General features: G+C 37.1%; 1 protein-coding gene across 2 annotated transcripts in view; it reads right to left on the bottom strand.

Moving 5' to 3' along the window:
- Window positions 1-20,618, bottom strand: part of LARP4 (La ribonucleoprotein 4) — a 73,155-nt gene that overhangs the window by 35,589 nt on the left and 16,948 nt on the right. Inside the window, exons 2-7 of one of the 2 annotated variants that reach the window (XM_036251457.1) lie at window positions 16,302-16,449; window positions 15,460-15,612; window positions 12,413-12,488; window positions 6,659-6,795; window positions 5,068-5,171; window positions 126-236 (exon numbers count right to left, since the gene is read on the bottom strand). In XM_036251457.1, the coding sequence (XP_036107350.1) occupies window positions 126-236; window positions 5,068-5,171; window positions 6,659-6,795; window positions 12,413-12,488; window positions 15,460-15,612; window positions 16,302-16,449 (729 nt within the window). Of the gene's footprint in view, window positions 1-125; window positions 237-5,067; window positions 5,172-6,658; window positions 6,796-12,412; window positions 12,489-15,459; window positions 15,613-16,301; window positions 16,450-20,618 lie in introns of those variants that run through there. The other variant, XM_036251458.1, reaches the window with a different exon arrangement.

Below are 20,618 nucleotides of genomic sequence, written 5' to 3'. Positions count from 1 at the left end.
AAAAGGTGAACAAGGTGCTAAACAGTCTTCACAGACAGTACTGTAAGCACACATTTCTCAATTAAAATATACCACCACTTCTTTTACCACTAGGACTGAAATTAGAAGAAAAGTTTTCTTCTCACCTGTTGTGCATCTGTGTCTGACTGGAAAGTGATATACCAGTTGCTATTGTGTGCAAACTCACAGCTTATCACCTTGGGGCAGTTTTCATTTTTGAACAAAGCTTTCACTTCCTAAAAAAGAAAAATTTCAGTTAATTCTAAAAAACATATCAATAATAGGTATTTTTTTCTCCTCATGTTTTTTGGTCCTTTCTATTTCTTGTTGACTGTTTATGGCTTCTATCATTTTACCATTAAGAGCAGATTATATTCTGAAACAAAATCATGTATTGTTATAGCATAAATTCTGTATATGAGCCCTGGCCAGTTTGCTCAGTGGTTAGAGCGTCGGCCTGCGGTCTGGAGAGCCCAGGTTCGGTTCCTACTAAGGACACATACCTTGGTTGCACTTTGTCCCTGGTCCTGGTTGGGTCATGCGGGTGGCAACCACTCGATGTGCCCCTTTCACGTCGATGTGTGTGTGTGTGTGTGTGTCTCTCTCTCTCCCTCCCACTCTATCTAAACAAAATATGGAAAAATGTCCTCGGGTGAGGATAAAAAAAAAATTCTGTATATGATTTAGGCATGGAACTCTATTTTATGATAAAAGTTGAACTATTTCACTCCTAGTGGCAAGCTAAATATTCCTTACTGTAAAATCTTTCCAGTCCTACCACTATTAAGAAAAGAAAGAGTTCTGGCCGGTTTGGCTCAGTGGTTAAAGCGTCGGCCTGCGGTACAGAGAGACCCGGGTTCGGTTCCCGCTAAGGGCATGTACCTCGGTTGCAGTTTGTCCCCGACCCTGGTTGGTCGTGCGGGTGGCAGCCACTCGATGTGTCCCTTTCACATCGATGTTTCTCTCTCTCTCCCTCCTGCTCTATCTGAACAAAGAATGAAAAAGTGTCCTCGGGTGAGGATAAAAAAAAAAAAAAAGAAAGAAAAGGTACGTCTCCCTTAACATTTTCTAGGTGGCTAAATATTTTCATGTATTCTCATTTGATCCAGATGCTTTGTCTGCATCAAAGTCATTCAAAGGTATAAAATCTGTGCAAATATATCTTCTCTTTTCCATAACTGATATAACTAAGAACTAAAACTCCAACAAATATATGGGTTTAGAAAAAGATGATTACCAAAATTCAGAAATGTGTAACAGTTAACAGCTTGAAAGAAGTTTATAAAAAGAAAAAAGAAAAAAACTGGTAGTGAACCTTAAGTATCCTTAAAATATTATAGAAGGAAACGATATCTGCTGAGACACCATTCAGAGTAAGACACTGTGGTTTATTCCTGGAAAACCCTGTACTGAAGAAATGGTAGCTCAGATTGTTTAACCTACTCACACTATCACAGAGTGGAACTCAACCCCAAATTTGTATACCTCCAAATTCCATTTAGTCTAATACCTATTTGAGTTCAAGAAATTCAGTAGTAACCAATAATTCCAAAATATCAAAAGAATGTGATTTGATTAGACTGTCCCACAAAATATCACTAGGTATCAATTTTAAAAAAGACAATTACTAAGCTGACTGGACAGTCAACATAACAACACTGAAGTAAATTTAACCTGTATTCTAACTCCCTCTTGTTTAATGAACTGAATTTTAAAAAAGAGATGGTCTTTTATTTTTTTTTAATCCTCACCTGAGGATATTTTTCCATCTATCCTCAGAGAGAGTGAGAGGGAGGGAGAGAAACATCAATGCCAGAGAGACACTAACTGCCTCCCACAGAACCCCTACCAGGGCCGGGACAAACTGTAACTGAAGTATTACATGCCCTTGACTGGAATAGAATGCACGACCCATTGGTCTGCTGGCTGTCACTCTAACTGCTGAGCCAAACCAGCTAGGGCAAAAAAAGAGACGGTCTTTACTTGGGATGGCATTTTCTTGAATCAACTACTACTTGAAATAAATAAATCGAAAACCAGCTGAGTTTTATGACATTTGTAAAAGTAGTGAAATATCACCAAATTCAGTTAATAAAATTCCTATCCAGTCCAGAATTACATTTTTGGAGAACCATCTGTGCAACTGTTAGACTCTCTGCCACCCACTAATCTCTACCTTCAAAAATCGAGAGATATTCTCCAAATATTTAATTTCTTTAAAATGTATAAAAATAGCCCTGGCCGATTTGACTCAGCGGTTAGAGCATTGGCCCACGGACCGGAGTCTCTGGGTTCATTTCCCTCTAAGGGCCCGGACCTCGGTTGCAGTTTGTTCCCGGCCCCGGTTGGGGTCCTCTGGGTGGCAGCCAGTTGATGTGTGTCTCTCACATCGATGTTTCTCTCTTCCTCCCTCTCTCCCTCCTGTTCTATCTGAAGATAAAAAAAAAAGGCCTCAGATGAGGATAAAAAAAAATGTATAAAAATAATTTATTGAAAACGTAATAAAATCCCTATTTTCAGCCTTTATCATTCTTTAGGAAGAGTTCTGTTAACAGATTTATTTTCCCAAATATAAGAAGAGAAATCTGGCCCAGCCAGTGTGGCTCAGTGGTTGAGCATCGACCCATGCACCAAGAGGTTGCTGGTTCGATTCCTGGTCAGGTCACATGCCCAGGTTGTGGGCCCAATCCCCTGTGAGGAGCATGCAGGAGGCAGACAATTAATGTTCTCTCTCATCGATGTTTCTATCTCTCTGTCCCTCTCTCTCTCTCTCAAATCAATAAAGAAAAAACATTAAAAAAAGAAGTCTGGATCTAAAGTAATCAAAAATTTATTCCACCTGAGAGGAACCTTGAAGGTCAGAACCCAAATCTCCTCATTTTAATCTGAATTTGTTATTAGGGCCTAGGTTGACTTTCTCTGGCTATTTTAGTCTTCTGTACTTGCTTTACTTAAAAAAAAAAAAAAAAAATAGACAGTATGTTGCTGTCTTATTCCTTTTATTTCCTGTTTTTCATGTGTGTGTACTCTGTGAACTTAGACAATGAATTACACCAAGAATAAAAATGATAATGGCTAGTTTTCAAGTGTTTTTATATGCTTGCTACTGTTCTAAGCTCTTTATGTATTAACTCACTTAATTCTCATAATTTTACAAGTTACCTGTTACTATTATTCCATTTATCAGATGAAAACAAAAGAGATTAAGTAATTTATCCAAGGTCACAGAACTAGCAAGAAAAAAGGCTAGAATTAAAATTGAGGCAGTCCAGCCCTGGCCGGTTTGGCTCAGCGGTTGGAGCGTCGGCCTGTGGTACAGAGAGACCCGGGTTCGGTTCCCGCTAGGGGCACATACCTCGGTTGCAGTTTGTCCCCAGCCCTGGTTGGTCGTGAGGGTGGCAGCCACTCGATGTGTCCGTTCACATCGATGTTTCTCTCTCTCTCTTCCTCTTTCTCCCTCCCGCTCTATCTGAACAAAAAATGGAAAAATGTCCTCGGGTGAGGATTAAAAAAAAATTGAGGCAGTCTGGCTCTAGAGTTCAGGCTTGTATATGTGCTACATTGTTTCTTAATGTTGTAAATATTCTTCCTATTTAACAATCTTCCTTTCAATTCGTTACATTTGACATACAGTTCATAATTTTATCATTTTTTTGGAATCCTAACCCAAGGATATTTTTCCATTTATCATCAGATAGAGTAGGAGGGAAAGGGAGGGAGAGAGAGAGAGAGAAAAAGAGAGTGGGAGAAAGAGAAACATCAATGTGAGAGAGGTACATCGGTTGGCTGCCTCCTGCACAACCCAACCAGGGCCGGGGACTAACTGCAACCAAGGTACATGCCCTTGACCAGAAGAAACGAACCTGCGACTCATTGGTCTACAGGCCAACACTCTAACTGCTGAGTCAAACCAGCCAGGGCTAGTTCATAATTTTAAATCGAAGATCTAGTGACAATTTCTGTTCTAATTTCTCCCACTGGATTCTGGATATATAACACTAAATGACTCTGGACGAAAAGATTAACAAATTTCTTAGATGGCAAGAGCCTTTCTTTTTTAAAATGGTTAATCAATTACCATATATCATCAATTAATGATTAATTCTCCCCTTCTCTAATTTATTTTGCCTTAATATGACAACTAGTGTGAAGCTCTGTGGCTTAGTGGTTAAGACACCTGAGCTTCAAAATCAGAGAGATCAAGTTTAAATCCTGACTGTCATTTAAACAGCCCACGTGTCCTTAGTTAACTTATTTAACCATCCTAAGGTTCAATTAACAAATAATAAAATCTTAGGCTTTAAATAACTAAAGACTATTGCACAATACTTGGTAGAACCTATCAAAAAACTATTATTATATATACATTATTATATAAAACTGTTATTATATATACATTATTATATAAAAGAACCTATTTCTGGATTGTATTGCTTCATTCAAATATTGTTTTATTTTTGTACCTGTACCATACCATCTTTATAACTGCAGCTTTATTTTATATTTTGCTAACCAGAAGGGTTAGTCTTGACCCATTAATTCTTATTCATATTTTTCCTCTTCATTTATCTTTCAGATGAATCCTCAAGTTCCCCAAAGAGCCTATTTATATTTAATTTTTTTTCCTTATTGATTTTAGAGAGATAGGAAGGGAGAAGGAGAGAGAGAGAGAAATATTGATGAGAAAGAACATCAACTGGTCGCCTCCTGCATGCCCCCCCAATGGGGATTTGGCCCACAACCTGGGTATGTGCCCTGACCAGGAACTGAACCAGTGACCTACACCGGCTGAGCGAGCCTATTTATATTTTAAATGCCATTCAGTCAAATCAATAAACTGAAAGTAGTCTCACTGCAATGCTCAGTCTCCCTTCTAAGAACATAGAATTGTATCTTCTTCCTCCCTCTATACCATTCTTCAAAAATTTCAAAATTTACAAAACAAATTAGTATTTATCCTTTTTATAGTAACTGATATGAGGGCACTGACACACTTTGCTTGTTTATTTAGCTCCTCCAATTTAAAAAGCAAAGAATACTTAGCTTTAATAATGCTTAATAATTTACCTCTATTGGTGTTGTTTCAGGAATCTCTCTAAGAATCACAATACAACGTTTATGACTTGGTCTCACTTTCTCACCCTTCTCATCAACTTGTACCATAGGAGAAGCTGAAATTTTAAGAAAGGTTTCATTCAAAAGTGACAAGTACAGATAGTAATGCTATTAATATTTTTATTTTTATTTCCAACTGAATAAATTACCAGAGGTTAATATCCTAAATACATTAAGTTGTAGAATCAAAGATTAGTTACAATAAAATATTTTGAAATTATACAAAGAATGCTATCAAATGTTATTCTTTGAACAAATTCAGAGTATCTACCTGTAATTTGCCACTGTGTTGGGGTTGGGAAAAAAAGCCTTCAGGGGGCATATAACACATATATCTAGTAAGGCAATCTCCCCATGTATAATTACCAAGTTCTTTATTTCAAGAGATGACAAAAATCAGTGTGCTTGGATTAGCCAAACCCTGCTCTGGGGAATGTAATATGTTCTAATATGTGAAGAAATTCTTCTTAAAATTACAGTCTAAGAAGTGCTTAAACCATGAATTATACACAAATGATTATAATGTTTCCTTGATTTTAACATAATTATTTATATACTACTACAGAGACCCAGAAGCCATCTTTTAGATTATGATATTAAGGAAATATTGAATGAAGTAGAACCAGAGCCAAAAGTTTTATTTCTAATCCCATCAGAAAGATAATATGCCACATCTCCCTTTGTAGGTAGGTAGAAAATAAAAGAAGCAGTTAAGAAAAATGGCTTGGGTATTAGTGCTAGGTTTTAGCCCTTAGATACAGGGAATTCTACCGGTCTCTTAGCCAATTTATTTTATGTTGACAAGACTGGATCATTTTAAGAAATGATGTCTGCACAAACCAGTCAGAAATTATTTCACAAATGTTTTTAGCCTTCTGAGAATGAAAATCCTCTACTATTCCCATATAGTAAATCTATTATTGGACTTGCTATATTTAACTTTTAAACATTCCCAACAACATATTTCATATAAAAATTAAGATCTGCCTTTATTCTGTCAAGTAGTTAGCAAAAACCATGAGAGGTTACCAAGAAATAATGATGTAGGATACAAACATCACTAAAAATTCTCAGAATCTCAACCTAAAAATATAAATTCCTTACCAAATTTTAGAGCAGTATCTGTCTAACTGTAGGTTACAACTCTTGAATCAATTTAGAATAACGTTGCAAGCATTTAGTATTAATTTGTGTAGCATTTGAGTTGTGTGTGTATGTGGTGTATATATTGGACTGTGATATAAAATGTACTTCTACTTGGGTTCAAAAGTTCAAAACAGATTGTTAGGGGATGTGAAAATGACATAAAACTTTTTAATGGCTCACAAAACAGACTTAATTGCTTATGTGTGTAATTGGATATTATATGAACAACGTAGGTATAGAACTGACACAGAAGATATATATCAGTCAGTAAAGATAGATTACTGAAATAGAGTAGTAAAAAATAGGGAATTAAAACCATTCCCCGCATAATCAGAAATCAAAAGAACATTTAATTTTTCGACTTAAAAAAATAAACTAAAAGATATGATTTACATACATCTCAATACTTCAAGAATTAGATCAGGGTCTGTGGTTAGCTTTTTTATTTCTTCCATGTTGGCAACTGTCCAAATTGGGATGAACTGATCACTGTCCATTTGAGATATTAGGTAAAGATCCTTTGACAAATTTTCTCTGAAAATAAATAATAAACAGAAGCAACAGTCCTATAAAACAGTTTCTTAATAGCTATTAAAGAAAGGGGTGCCTTATTCACTTTTGTCACTAAGTCTATGAAAACGAAATTATGCTATCAGAAATAACACAATTATGAAAATATATAACAGATATGCTCTAACAACTTCCAGAAAGATTCTGAATCCCCAAATACACTGGGCCCAACAGGTTTTTTTCCCCTTTTTTAAAAATCCTTACCCGAGGATATTTTTCCATTTATCTTCAGATAGAGTGGAAGGGAAGAGAAAGGGAGAGAGAGAAACATCGATGTGAGAGAGACACATCAACTGGCTGCCTCCCGCACGACCAGGGCCAGGGACGAACCGCAACCAAAGTACGTGCCCTTGGCTGGAATCCAACTCACTGGTCCACAGTCCAACACTCTACTACTGAGCCAAACTGGCTAGGGCTTGTTTTCCTTTTTCCTTTTAGTGAATTTATCAGATTGACATTGGTTAATAAAATTATATAGGTTTCAGGTGTACAATTCTATAACACATGATTTGTACATTGTATTGTGAGTTCACCATCCCGAGTCAAGTCTCCTTCTATTACCACTGATCCCTTATATCCTCTTCTACCTTCCCTTTCTCTCTGGCAATCATCATACTATTGTCTGTGTCCATGAGTATTTTGTTTTGTTTTTCTGCTTAATACCTTTACCTTGTGGGCCCAATTGTTTTTTGTTTTGTTTTGTTTTTAAATGACATATAGACTTTTATTGCAAAAACAAAGTGTTGCCAAATAATAAAATAGTCATAGCTCTACATTATACAAGCAAGCAAGCAAGCTCAGTCTACTCTCTACTCACTCTCCACAGACTTGATTTCACATACATGATTTCATAACTAGCGAACCTCTACCTTATTTTGTTTCTGAGTTTTTGGACTGGTACCTGATGGCTTTGTGGCCTCAAAGGCCACGCATGGGCCACAGTACACTGGGTTGTACACCAACTGGCCCGTGCAGCAGCAGCATCCAGTATTTCTTCCTCCTGAGGCAAAGGAGGTCACTGTCCCTAGACTCTTTATTAGTAATTGCCCTGCATTTTGTCCTTGATTGGAAGTGTCTTGGTGTTCTGTAGCACAGCTAGTCCATTGCAGGCATTTGCTAGAAGAAAGTCTCCACTCAAGACAGCTATTTTTTTCCAAAATGCATGTCTTTCAGTAGCCAATCAGAAGATTGCAATTCATTTAAATTTACTATTCCACGATGTACAAGGAGAGCAGTGTGGATAAGTTCTGTGATCTCTGCCAAACTTCTTTGACATGAATAGATCCCACTAACCAGGTCATAGTTCTGACTTGAAGCATTCACTCTGCTGGGCCCAGCTGCTTTAGAAATAAGTAGTACCACCAAGCCCCTCAACTGGAGGTTATTACGGCTGTCTTGTATAAGCCCCCTTGGGCTCCAGCAGAGGGAGGGAAGACTGGACTGGAACTGTGTGGGGACACTCGGGATTTGGAGGGTGCTCAGAGCTTTGGCTGAGTTGCAGCCACGCAGGCTGGTGGCCATCTTACTCCTTCCCAGGGCTCTGGGGAGAGGTGGCAGCCCCTCCCTCGGAGATCTGGGCCCAATAGTTTTGAACAAGGCATTATATTAATAGGAAAAGAGGCTTAATATTAAATTTAAAAGTATGTTACAAAATATTATATATAGTATAGTTCCATCTTATAAACACTTTATCACTGATGTTTGAATATGCAATTTAAACCTTGAGATAGATCGTGCAGGATTAAGTTTCTGAATGGTTGCATTTTTAAATAAACAGGTTTGACTTTTAATTTGCTTTTAAATAATAAATTTAAAACATTTAAAAATTAAGACTAAAGAGTCTTTAGGATACAGCTAAGAAAAAGAAGATAAAAACACTACCTTACACATAAAATCTTATTTAGCAAACTGAAGTAAAATCAAATTCATATCTTATTCACATCAAATCTTTGAAGCAGTCTGGTTATAAATATCTAAAAGTGTATGCTTAAAACCCAACTTTAATGAACTCTCTATTTAAAACTGAAACCATCCAAGTACTCCTGATGTCCTTTCCCTTGCTTATACCGTTCTATTTTTTTCCACAGTGATTATCACCTAACACTTCTAAATTGCTTATTTATTACATTTACTGTTTTGCCCCACCCTTCCCTGGCTAGAATACAGATTCCGTGAAGGGTCTTTGTTGTTCAAAAATGTGTTTCAAAGCCTCAGTGCTTGGCAATGAGTAGGGTCAAAGGCCTTTAAATTCAAATTATATTAAAACAGAGTAGTAATTACTTTTTAAAGGTTACAATTGTCAACAGGTGGTTATTTGCTTTGGGAAGGAAAATGAAATACAGGGGAAATCATTAAAGGTTAAACTCAATTCAGCATCAAAGGAGTAACATACTAGTATCACCCTGATAAAAAAAAGTCTCTTAAAATTTACTGATTTTAGAGAGGGAGACATACATACACACACATGTGTGTGTGTGTGTAAAGAGAGAGTGTGAATGAGAGAGAGAGAGACAGAAACATCAATTTGTTGTTCCACTTTTTTATGCATTAATTGGTTGATTCTTGTATGTGCCCTGATGGGGGATATAGAATCTGTGACCTTGGCAACACTGTAACCAACTGACCTACCCGACTAGGGCTGAAATATTCTTTAAGAACTTGAAAATAAGACAACAATAAACATAATATTTGCATAACTGAAAAGTTGTAGCCTGAATTAACTCTGATTTTCAGCAGTCTATTCTTATAAAACATTGTGTCAAACCCTTAAAGAAACTATACCTCATGGAAGTTAGTCAACTTAATGAATATAATAACATCTAGGATTTGAAAATTGTGACTAATAACTGACATGTATCAATGGCCATTTTGCTGACCTACAAATGTCAATTGCCCAGCTAGTGTGAAATGTAACACAACGCTGAGCAGAATGTGGTAAATTATCACAAGCAAGAGCTTCCACTGCGCCTGGCCAGCGTGGTTCAGTGGTCGAGCATTGACCCATGCACCAAGAGGTCACTGGTTCGATTCCCGGTTGGGGCACATGCCCAGGTTGTGGGCTCTATCCCCAGTGAGGGGGCGTGTAGGAGGTGACTTACCGATGTTCTATCTTGTTGATGTTTCACTCTCTCTCTCTCTCGATTCAATAAAGAAAAATATTTAATTTAAAAAAAAAAGAGCTTTCACTGCAACAACTAAACAGGCTTGAAATAATTACGTTTTTGAAGATAAAAGAAGAGCTGTGGAAGCTATGAGGACAGAATGAAATTCCAGAAAAATGATCTTTCTTTCCTGAGGGCATTTGCAGATCCTGGACCAAAGGAAAACCAGCAGAACTTTCAGCAGTTGCAAAGGGCTGGCATTATGAAATGTAAACTAAAGGAGAAGCCCCCCAACACACAATTGTGTTTACTGAATTCTAAGGAAGGAGATGAAAGATTGGGAACCAGGTTGAAAAGATAAAACCTCTGTGGTCTTGTGGAAGTTCCAGGAGGAATAAAGAGGAACCTTGCATCAAACACAAGACAGGTTTCCTCCCTAAGACATTTGCCAGATTTTAAAGCTGTATGGGGTAAGACGCTAAAGAATTAATCTCAAACCTCTGAAAAAGAGAACTAAATCTCCCTTGGTGTTTCAGGACTGAAGTAACAGAAAACTGCCAACTTCTAAATCAAAAGCCTGAGAAGGCCATGTCTAATGAACAAACATAAATTAAAAGGTAAAGCAAGTCTAATTAAAATGGTTGCTCAGCACTGACCCGGCTTAATTCCTCACTGAATTGAAGCAATCATTCTGCTTCTGCCTACCAGAAGAAAGCTCAAATTTTTTGTAGAGGGGAAAAATTGTATCACTTGCAATTTCTAACTTCTTTTATATATAATATCCACCATATAATCAAAATTTATAAGACATGCAAAAAAGCAGAAAAATGATGACAGAATCAAGAGAAAAAACTCAGAATATTAGCGGACACACAAATGATCCAGTTAGTAGGCAAAGATTTAAAAATAACTATTACAAGTATGTCACAGAAAATGAAGTGTATCTGACTAGAGAAAAAGCCAGAAGGTTCTCGCTCTTATCCTACAGCCTGTACTAAACCATGAAGACAGAATAAAAGGGTGGGAAAGAAGAGGGAGATATTTAGGATAAGGAATAAATTAAACCTAAATTGAGAGTGTATTGTGTCCAAAGAAATTTAAAAAGTGTCAAAGTGTCTTCCCAAAAACAGCCTGAGGTGACCTCTGAAAACAATTCACTATTCACTTGATCCGGAAACCACCACAAAATCATGCAAATTGAGAGATTCAAATCTTCATGTTCGCTTTAAGAACATCATGAAAGTGCTCAGTCCATCAAAGGTATGCATATCCAAAAAGCCACCAAGTATCTGAAGGATGTCACTTGACAGAAGCAATGTGTGTCATTCTCTCATTACAATAGTGGAGTTGGTAGGCATGCCCAGGCCGAACAGTGGGGCTGGACACAGGGTCAGTGGCCCAAAAAGTGTACTGAATGTTTGTTACACATGCTTAAAAAGGCAGAGAGTAATGCTGAATTTAAGAGTTTAAATGTAGATACTCTGGTCATTGACTACATCTGGGTTAACAAAGCCCTCATAAGATGTGGCAAAGAACTTGCAGAGCTCAAGGGCCAATTATCCCATACATGAGCTCTACCTGCCACACTGAGATGATCCTTATTGAAAAAGAGCAGAGCCCTAGCTGGTTTGGCTCAGTGGTTAGAGCGTCAGCCTATGGACCAATGAGTTGCGGGTTCGATTCCAGTCAAGGGCATGAACCTCAGCTACAGTTTGTCCCTGGCCCTGGTTGGGGTCATATGGGTGGCAACCACTGGATGTGTCTGTCTCACATCGGTGTTTCTCTCTCTCTTCCTCCCTTTCTCCCGCATACTCTATCTGAAGATAAATGCAAAAATGTCCTCAGGTGAGGATTAAAAAAAAAAGTCAATGATATAAATCCAGATTTCTAGCTTGAAAAATTGGCTCACTGGTCCTACTTCTCACCAGATATAGGAAAAATAAAAGGCATTACTACTGCATGCATATCCAAACTTAATAATTTATTTTGGAAGGGGCAGTTCTATATATTGTAGTGTTAAAATGTCCAACCTGTAAATTTAACTTCAGAATTCATATCTGTAAATAAGACATCTTGAAATGTTTGCCTGAAAAAACTCATTATTTAATAGAAGACACTGGTAATATAAATTATATGCCATCCATCTACCTTGCTAAAATTAACTCTGATCAAAGAGCCACCTACTAAAAAATATAAATTAAGAAAGAACCACTTTTTTGAGAATCATAAACCTGATTGTGTTCACAGAAAAAGTATCCAAGAGAAATTCATTATCTTTATATTGAGAATAGAATATCTTTTGCATATTCAACTGAAGATTACATCTTTAAACCTAGTAAAGAAATACAGAATGATACTAGAATACATCACTAAAGGAAATTAAAACCACCACTTTTCCAGGTTACTTTACATCTACTAACCAAACAATTACCAAAAAAAAAAAAAAAAAGGAGAAATATCCACAAAAAATGATAGTGTACCGTGAGAAACAGAATTCTAATTGTTTTTTCAGACATTCTTTTAGGTCTTCTGTAGGAATTGCTGAATTGCTTTCTCCTGATGGTAAAAAAGAGGGAAAAAGTTAATACGAAATTACCACAGGTGGTAAACTTTATATATTGTTATACTCAGAATGAGTCACAAAGAATACACAAATTAAACTTATCAAGTGTTATTTTTTGTTAATCCTCACTCAAGGATGTTTTTTCCATTGATTTTTAGAAAAAGTGGAAGAGAGGGAAGGGGAGAGAGAAAAAAGAAACATCAATGTGAGAGAGATATACCAATTGGCTGCCTCCTGCACGTTTTTCCCAACTGGGGCCTGAGATAGAACCTGCAACTCAGGTATGTATCCTTGACTGGAAACAGAACCCAGGACCCTTAAGTGGGAAGTTCAATGCTCTAACCACTGAGCAACACCGGCCAGGACTCATTCTTTAATTTTAGAGCACCATTATCTTCCTAGGAATATTTAAAGCATTCAAATATCCAAAGAACATGATAGACTCTATAACAGTCTCCTATGCTTTCTATTATTTAAACCCAGAACATGAGACCTTTTTTCAGGACTCAAGCCTGGAAAACCATTACTCTCTTACATAAAACATTACAGACTCAAAGCATATAATTTGTCCTCTTCTCGTTTAAAAAAAGTTTTTTTAATTACATTTTTTTAAAATCCTCACCTGAGGACATTTTTGCATTTATCTTCAAATAGAGCAGGAGGAAAAGAAGGAAGAAGAGAGAGAAACATTGATGTGAGAGAGACACATCAAGTGGTTGCCACCCACACGACCTCAACCAGGGCCGGGGAAAAACTGCAACCAAGGTTTAAATACATTTTTTTGTTAATCCTTATCCAAGGATATTTTTCCATTGATTTTTAGATAGAGTGGAAGGGAGGGAAGGGGAGAGAGAGAAAAAAACATTGATGCAAGAGAGACATATCAGTTGGTTGCCTCCCACACAACCCCAACTGGAGCTGGGGAATCAAACTTGCAACCCAGGTACGTGCACTTGACCAGGAGGAGTCCAACCTGAGACCCCTCAGTCCAAGGGCTGACTCTCTAAGAGCCAAATAGGCTAGGGTTTTGTTTTGTTTTGTTTTGTTTTAAAAAGGCTTACCAGAGATATATTCAGAGAGAAGGAGGGAGGGAAAAGGGAGAGAGAGAGGGGTGGGAGAGAGAGAGAGGGAGAAGAGGGAGAGAGGGGAAGGGAGGAGGGAGGGAGAGAGAGAGGGGAAGGAAGGGAGAGATGGAGAGAGGGAGAGAAAGAGAAACATCAATGTGAGAGAGAAACACTGATTGGTTGCCTTTCATATGCTTCCTGACTGTAAAATCAAATCCAAAACCCAGGTATGTACCCTGACCAGGAATCAAACCTGCAACCCTTTGGTTTGTGGGCTGAAGCTCAAATCAGAGTCATGCGGGCCAGGATTTCTATACATGATTTTACCACTACCTTGTCTACTATTCAAGATTCAAAATGATATTAGATATTAAATTAACTTTATTAATATGAATATAAGAAGCACTCTATTTTTACATTCATACAAGTCTTTCCTATACAAAATTCATCTACCCAACTGCTAGCTAAATGAGCAATAGCTTCATTTAACCTTTCAGTGTAATTAGAGCAAACTTAAAATACCAACTGGTTGGTTGCCACATTACTTAAACCAACTCTATGTTCAAAGTAGCCAGTAGTTAGGTATATTACAACCCTAAGTAGAGAGCAGAACCTACCCTTAAATTATTATATGGAAATACCATCCTTTTCCACTTCAAATTCAACTTACAAGCCAACAGACTTTAGAAATCTAGTCCAAGTATTTGTAATAAATAAGAAAACTGAAGACAAAGGTTTATATACCTTGACTGAAGGCAGAGATAGAAAAGCCTACCCCTTCCCATTACACTTCTTTTTCTTTTCTTTTTATTCCTCATCCAAGGATATTTTTCTATTTATCTTCAGATAGAGTGGGAGGCAAGGAGAGAGAGGGAGAAAAACAACTGGCTGCCTCCCATACAACCTGACCAGGGCCAGGGATGAACTGCAACCAAGGTATGTGCCCTTGACCAGAATCAAACCCGTGACTCACTGGTCTGAGGGCCTACGCTCTAACCACTGAGTTTACCAGCCAGGGCTACACTTACTTTTCAAAGAGACCCTTCAAAAATTAGAAAAATTAGGTTAGATTCTGAAGGTCTATGGTCCATTTTTAGTTTGTTTTATATTTTATCCATTTTGAATCCAATCAAGTACTAACCCATGACAATTAAATAAATGTGGGGGGAAAAAACATGTTTCACAAGTTAAACTGTAATAGAATAATGTTTTGAATACAGCCTTTACCTCAAAATTAATCGCCACAACTTCACATTTATAAATACTTCACACTGCCAAAGTGATATAAAAATCTAAAGAACTTGCACTGATCCCAACTAATAGATCAAGAAACTGAGACCCTATGAAAAATTAGAATTAGATCTCTTTCAACTATTATGACTATTTTTTCCTTTTATTTTTAATTTTATACTTTTCTTTAATCCAAAATTTAAAGTAAATATTCCTCTTAAATTACAATTTTCATGTTTGGCCACTTAAAAACAGTATTTATACCAGGCCAGCGTGGCTCAATGGTTGAGCATCGACCCACGCACCAAGAGGTCTCGGGCTCAATTCCTAGTCAGGGTACATTCCCGGGTTGTGGGCCCAATCCCCATTGGGGGGCATGCATGAGGCAGCCAATCATTGTTTTCTCTCATCAGTGTTTCTCTCTCTCTCTCTCTCTCTCTCTCTCTCCCCCCCTTCCTCCCTCCCTAAAAATCAATAAAAAAACAATATTTATTACAATCACCTAACAACATTTCATCAACATAAACTTCTTTTCCAATAAGAAAATAAACTAATCAATGCCACAGGTTAATTAGAACAATGATAAAGAGACTTGATGGGGGATGGGGGGTGAGGGGTCAGGAGAATAGCATATTGAATTCACATTTGACCAAAAAAACCTAAAGCTTACCGGAAACGTCATATATTTGGTAACTCAGATCTTCTGGCCCTAAAATAATTCCATCAGTTGATTCTTCAATGCCTACAGAATTTCTTGTGGTTTCACAAGATGAATACATTACTTCATATTCCTTACACATATCATCTGACAGCTCTGTATTACCTGTATGAAAGAAAACATACTGAAATAAATCAAAATTCTTCAAATCCTGTCTTCAGGAACTCTGAGTCCTATGTCTTCTATAGCAAGATTTCAAGGAATTCTATCGGCTGGAAAAATGTCCACATGGTTTTAAGCAAGAATTTTCTTCCTAAAGGAGTTAAGTTTTGACAATTATGGATAAGGTAAAATAATTAAACTTATGTAGTACTATCTATGTATCAGACAGCTGAATAATTATTATTATTACTATTTTTATTATTATTGTTTGATATATAGATCAATGACACAAGCATGGAAAATTAAGTCATCTGTCCAAGGTCAAATAAATGCGTAAATAGCATTGCCAATGATGGTAGATCAAAACTAATTTATAAATACCATATTATAACCTGGTGCTGCTTGTGGGGGGCCCAAATCCTTCTGCTTGCGGCCCAAAAAATAAATAAGTAAATAAATAAATACCATATTATAAAATGGACTTAAAGGCTGGAACCCAAAGCTATAGCTATTATTTGAAATTAGTGACCAATTCATATTAGACATGAGAATTGTATACAAACTACATGTTAAACATTTATAAACATATTTAATCAAAGAATCAAAGGATGTACCCCAAAGTTCTATAAACTGGTTTTGGCCATATGTTTAAGCAAAATGTGATTTGTTCTGATGAAATATTTAGGACTCACCCTCAGGATGAGACCCTGATGTGGCTGCTGTTTCATGCCAAGAGCTTTCAGTTCCATGAGTTACTGGCGTGGCATCAGTATTTCCAGGAGGAATTTCTTGCCACACTTTGGCATTAGGGTTTAAACCAGTTCCTTTAGATGTTACCTGCTAAATAATCAAAGGACCTATTTGTAAATTTTAAGTCAGTGCATTAAAAATACAAATTTAGGTAAAAGACTCTTTCCATTACTTAAATGTGAAGAAAACCCCAATACTAAGTAATTTAATAAATAATTTAATAATATTTTTAAGTTTTTGGTTTAACTTGATAAATCTTTTTAAGCGGATGAACTTGAAATGTGTCTATATAAAATTTAGCTACCTTAATCAATTAGAAAACTATAAAATATTATTAATATAGAAACACTGCTTTACCTCAATCTACTTCCAAATGTCATAAAATTTATTCAAACTATTCACATATCTTTAACATTAGCATGTGTTTGTGCATCTAGAGCAAATTTTTTCATTATCTAGAGCTATTTTACAGGATATATCATTTTTATTGTCATTCAAGCTGAGACAGAGACCTTAAGTCTGATTCTATCAAAGGAAATTTTTTCCCTAGTCAAAAAAAGCAATCTGTCTTACATTAGAATGTGCTTTTCCAAATTTGACCTGAAAGTGCATATTCTTTTTATTTTTTTCCCTTTATTGGTTTTTAGAGAGAGAGGAAGGGAAAGGGAGAGAGAGATAGAAACATTGATGAAAGAGAACATCGATTGGCCGCCTCCTGCATGCCGCCCACTGGGGATTTGGCCCACAACCTGGGCAAGTGCCCTGACTGGGAATCGAACCAGCGACCTCTTGGTACATGGATCAATGCTCAACCATTGAGCCACACCAGACGGGCTGGAAGTGTATATTCTTAATGTTCACAACATAACTATGTAAAATTTCCATTGTTTGCATACATCATCAAATCACAGACATACATGGGGTTAAAAGTAGAAATGGATCATAGTATGGAGGGTGGGGGAGAAGAGCATTCAAAAAATGGAGAGAGAAGAAAGCAGGATACACAAATATATAGTTCTTTCACCTCACTCAACCAAACAACTGGGTTTGATCCTTCTCAAATACATTAATAATCCTTTCAAAAAGTACTTCTTTTCAGAAAGTTACTTTTAACTGTATTCTCAGCTACAGACCCCTCTCTTGGACAGCAAGCACCAGAAGGTGGATTCAAAGGGCAAAGTGCTTTCAAGCATATGACCTACATATACTTGAGATTCAGGTTTCATGAAAAATAACTGGCACACACTGAGCCATTTATCAGGACGTTGTTACAAATTTTGTCTAAACGGAGGGAGTTCTTACAACTGACACTGGCTCATGGGTTAAAAAACAAAACACGAAACAGCCATAAGTTATCAACAACACCCAAATATAGCCAAACCAAAGCAGGACTCTGAGTAGGCAGAAATTCAGAGCCCCCAGAATTGCTGAGAGGACTCCGTTTCTAGGACGCCTTACTATACTTCCTACAACTATGTCCCATGAAATCCCCTAGTAACCTTTTAATTTAATAAACCGAGTTTTTTTTACTTGAGTTTCCATAATATGCAACTATTATGACTAACATGACTTATATATATGAACCAATGAAACATTGTTTAATTACAATGTATAGCTTGCCACATATATTCTGACTGGGTATCAACTGATACTCAATTTGGGAAAAAGGAGAACCTCAGACACAACATCCTTATTCATGTCAAGGTTCATTCATATGTTGGAAATAAGGGCTGAGCCTAAAATGGTGGTGGTGGTGGAGGTATTTTATTGCTGACATGGTTTAGAATTGCCAGGTATAGGATAACAAGCATATGGCTTTTGGTCAATTTACTGTTTGAAAATTCTCTACAGACAATATACCCCTTTTCTGCCTTCACCACAGCAGTACCCTCCCACCACTTTGCCTTTGGAACTGAGCTGAATGAATGATTTGGGAATTTAGGTACAGCTTAATTTCTGACTGATGGCAGAAAAAAAGTATGAGAAATTTGTGAGAGATTAGCTTCCCTGACATGTAAACAGCATTTAATTTGATAATAAGCACTTTTGCTCTGGCCAATTTTGTTCAGTGGTTAGAGCATCGGCCTGCAGTCTGGAGAGAACCGGGTTTGGTTCCCGCTAAGGGCACGTACCTTGGTTGCAGTTTGTCCCCAGCCCTGGTTGGGCCATGTGGGTGGCGACCACTCGATGTGTCCCTTTCACATCGATGTTTCTCTCTCTCTCTCTCCCTCCCACTCTATCTGAACAAAATATCAAAAAAATGTCCTCGGGTGAGGATAAAAAAAAATATTTGATAATAAGCATTTAAAAAAAAAAAAACATTTTCCTTTATTGATTTGAGAGAGAGAGGAAGGGAGAGGGAGAGAGAGAAATATCGATGAAAGAGAACATTGATCGGCTGCCTCCTACATGCTCCCACTGGGGATTGGCCCCAAACCTGGGCATGTGCCCTGACCAGGAATTGAATCAGCAACCTCTTGGTGCATGGGAGCCACACTGGCCGGGCTTGATATTAAGCACTTTAATAGAAGGTCACCTATGTACTTACATACTTTATCCTCTTCCCTCATGTTCCTCAGTTTTGAGAATACCAGTTATGTCCCTACCCAAGAAAAGGGAAAATAATAAAGACTGCAGCTCTCAAAAAAACTTACAGAATTATTGTTCAGATCAGTATGTGGTTTTGGTAAAGCAAAATACAAATTATTATTTTAAGGCAGTTAATAATCATTATCAAAACATATAATGGTTGAGCCCTGGCCAGTTTGGCTCAGCGGTTAGAGCATCGGCCCGCAGACCAGAGTGTCCCAGGTTCGGTTCCCGCTAAGGGCACGTACCTTGGTTGCAGTTTGTCCCCAGCCTGGTTGGGGTCATGTGGGTGGCAACCAGTCGATGTGTCTCCCTCACATAGATGTTTCTCTCTCTCTTCCTCTCCCCCTCCAGATCTAGCTGAAGATAAATGAAAAAAAAAAAAAAGTTCTCGGGTGAGGATAAAAACAAAACATACAATGGTTGAAGCTCCAGAATCACACTTGAATTCAAAACCCAGTTCTAGCCCTGGTTGGTTTGGCTCAGCGTTAGAGCGTCGGCCCTTGGACCAATGAGTCCTAGGTTCAATTCTGGTCAAGGGCATGTACCTCGGATGTGGTTTGTCCCCGGCCCTGGTCAGGGTTGTGTGGAAGGCAACCAGTCGATGTGTTTCTCTCACGTTGATGTTTCTCTTTCCCCCTCCCACTCTATCTGAAGATATTTGAAAAAATATCCTTGGGTGAAGATTAAAAACAAAAACAAAACCCCAGTTCTGTAACAACTGCGTAAGCGTGGGAAATTTTCTTAACTCATCTGAGTGTCAATGTTCTCAGCTGTAAACTAAGATAAAATTCCTTATTTTAAGAACTAAATTGTATTAATACTTGAAAAGCAATTAACACTAAGTATAAACACCCCATATCTTTTTTTATAAAGCTTGTTGGTTTTGAATAGGAGGTGATTTGGCTGTACACTTTCAAAAGTCCACTACACAAACACTAATGCATTACATCACAATAGCAGGAGAGGAAGTTGCAAGTTAAATGTAAATGATCATGTCACAAAAAATTAGCTTTGAAGAAACTATCTGCAAATCACAACAGACAGATGGATGGCATTATAAAACTGCAACAGAACGTTAAAGATAAATACTAGGAAAATAAAATACCATTTTATACTTATTCAATTAGGAAAGCACTTAAAAATAATTCCCACATTGCCATAAAATTTACCAACTCATTCTTTACTGGAGATTGTATAAAACAGTGCAACTCATCCCCATGTATTGACATTATTTATAAGGGCCAAGAAATGAAATTAACCCAAAGTCAGACAACAAAAAAGGAAATTATGACATACCCACTGGTAAAAGGAGTAAGTACATAGCCATTCAAAATTAAAAAGATACATTACCAGTTTTTTATAAAATCTAAAGGGGCACTAACATATCACAAAGAAAAACCTGCCATTTATTAAATACACTATGACACACCAAATATTTTAGGATGTATCCCAATTTTCAGAGAAGTGACATACCCACTGGTAAAAGGAGTAAGTACATAGCCATTCAAAATTAAAAAGATACATTACCAGTTTTTTATAAAATCTAAAGGGGCACTAACATATCACAAAGAAAAACCTGCCATTTATTAAATACACTATGACACACCAAATATTTTAGGATGTATCCCAATTTTCAGAGAAGTTTCAATATGCAACAGACGTGCATC

This window comes from Molossus molossus, unplaced genomic scaffold (assembly GCF_014108415.1).
Source record: "Molossus molossus isolate mMolMol1 unplaced genomic scaffold, mMolMol1.p scaffold_m16_p_10, whole genome shotgun sequence".
Classification (NCBI taxonomy): domain Eukaryota; kingdom Metazoa; phylum Chordata; class Mammalia; order Chiroptera; family Molossidae; genus Molossus; species Molossus molossus.
This window is presented reverse-complemented; position numbering and strand designations above follow the sequence as displayed.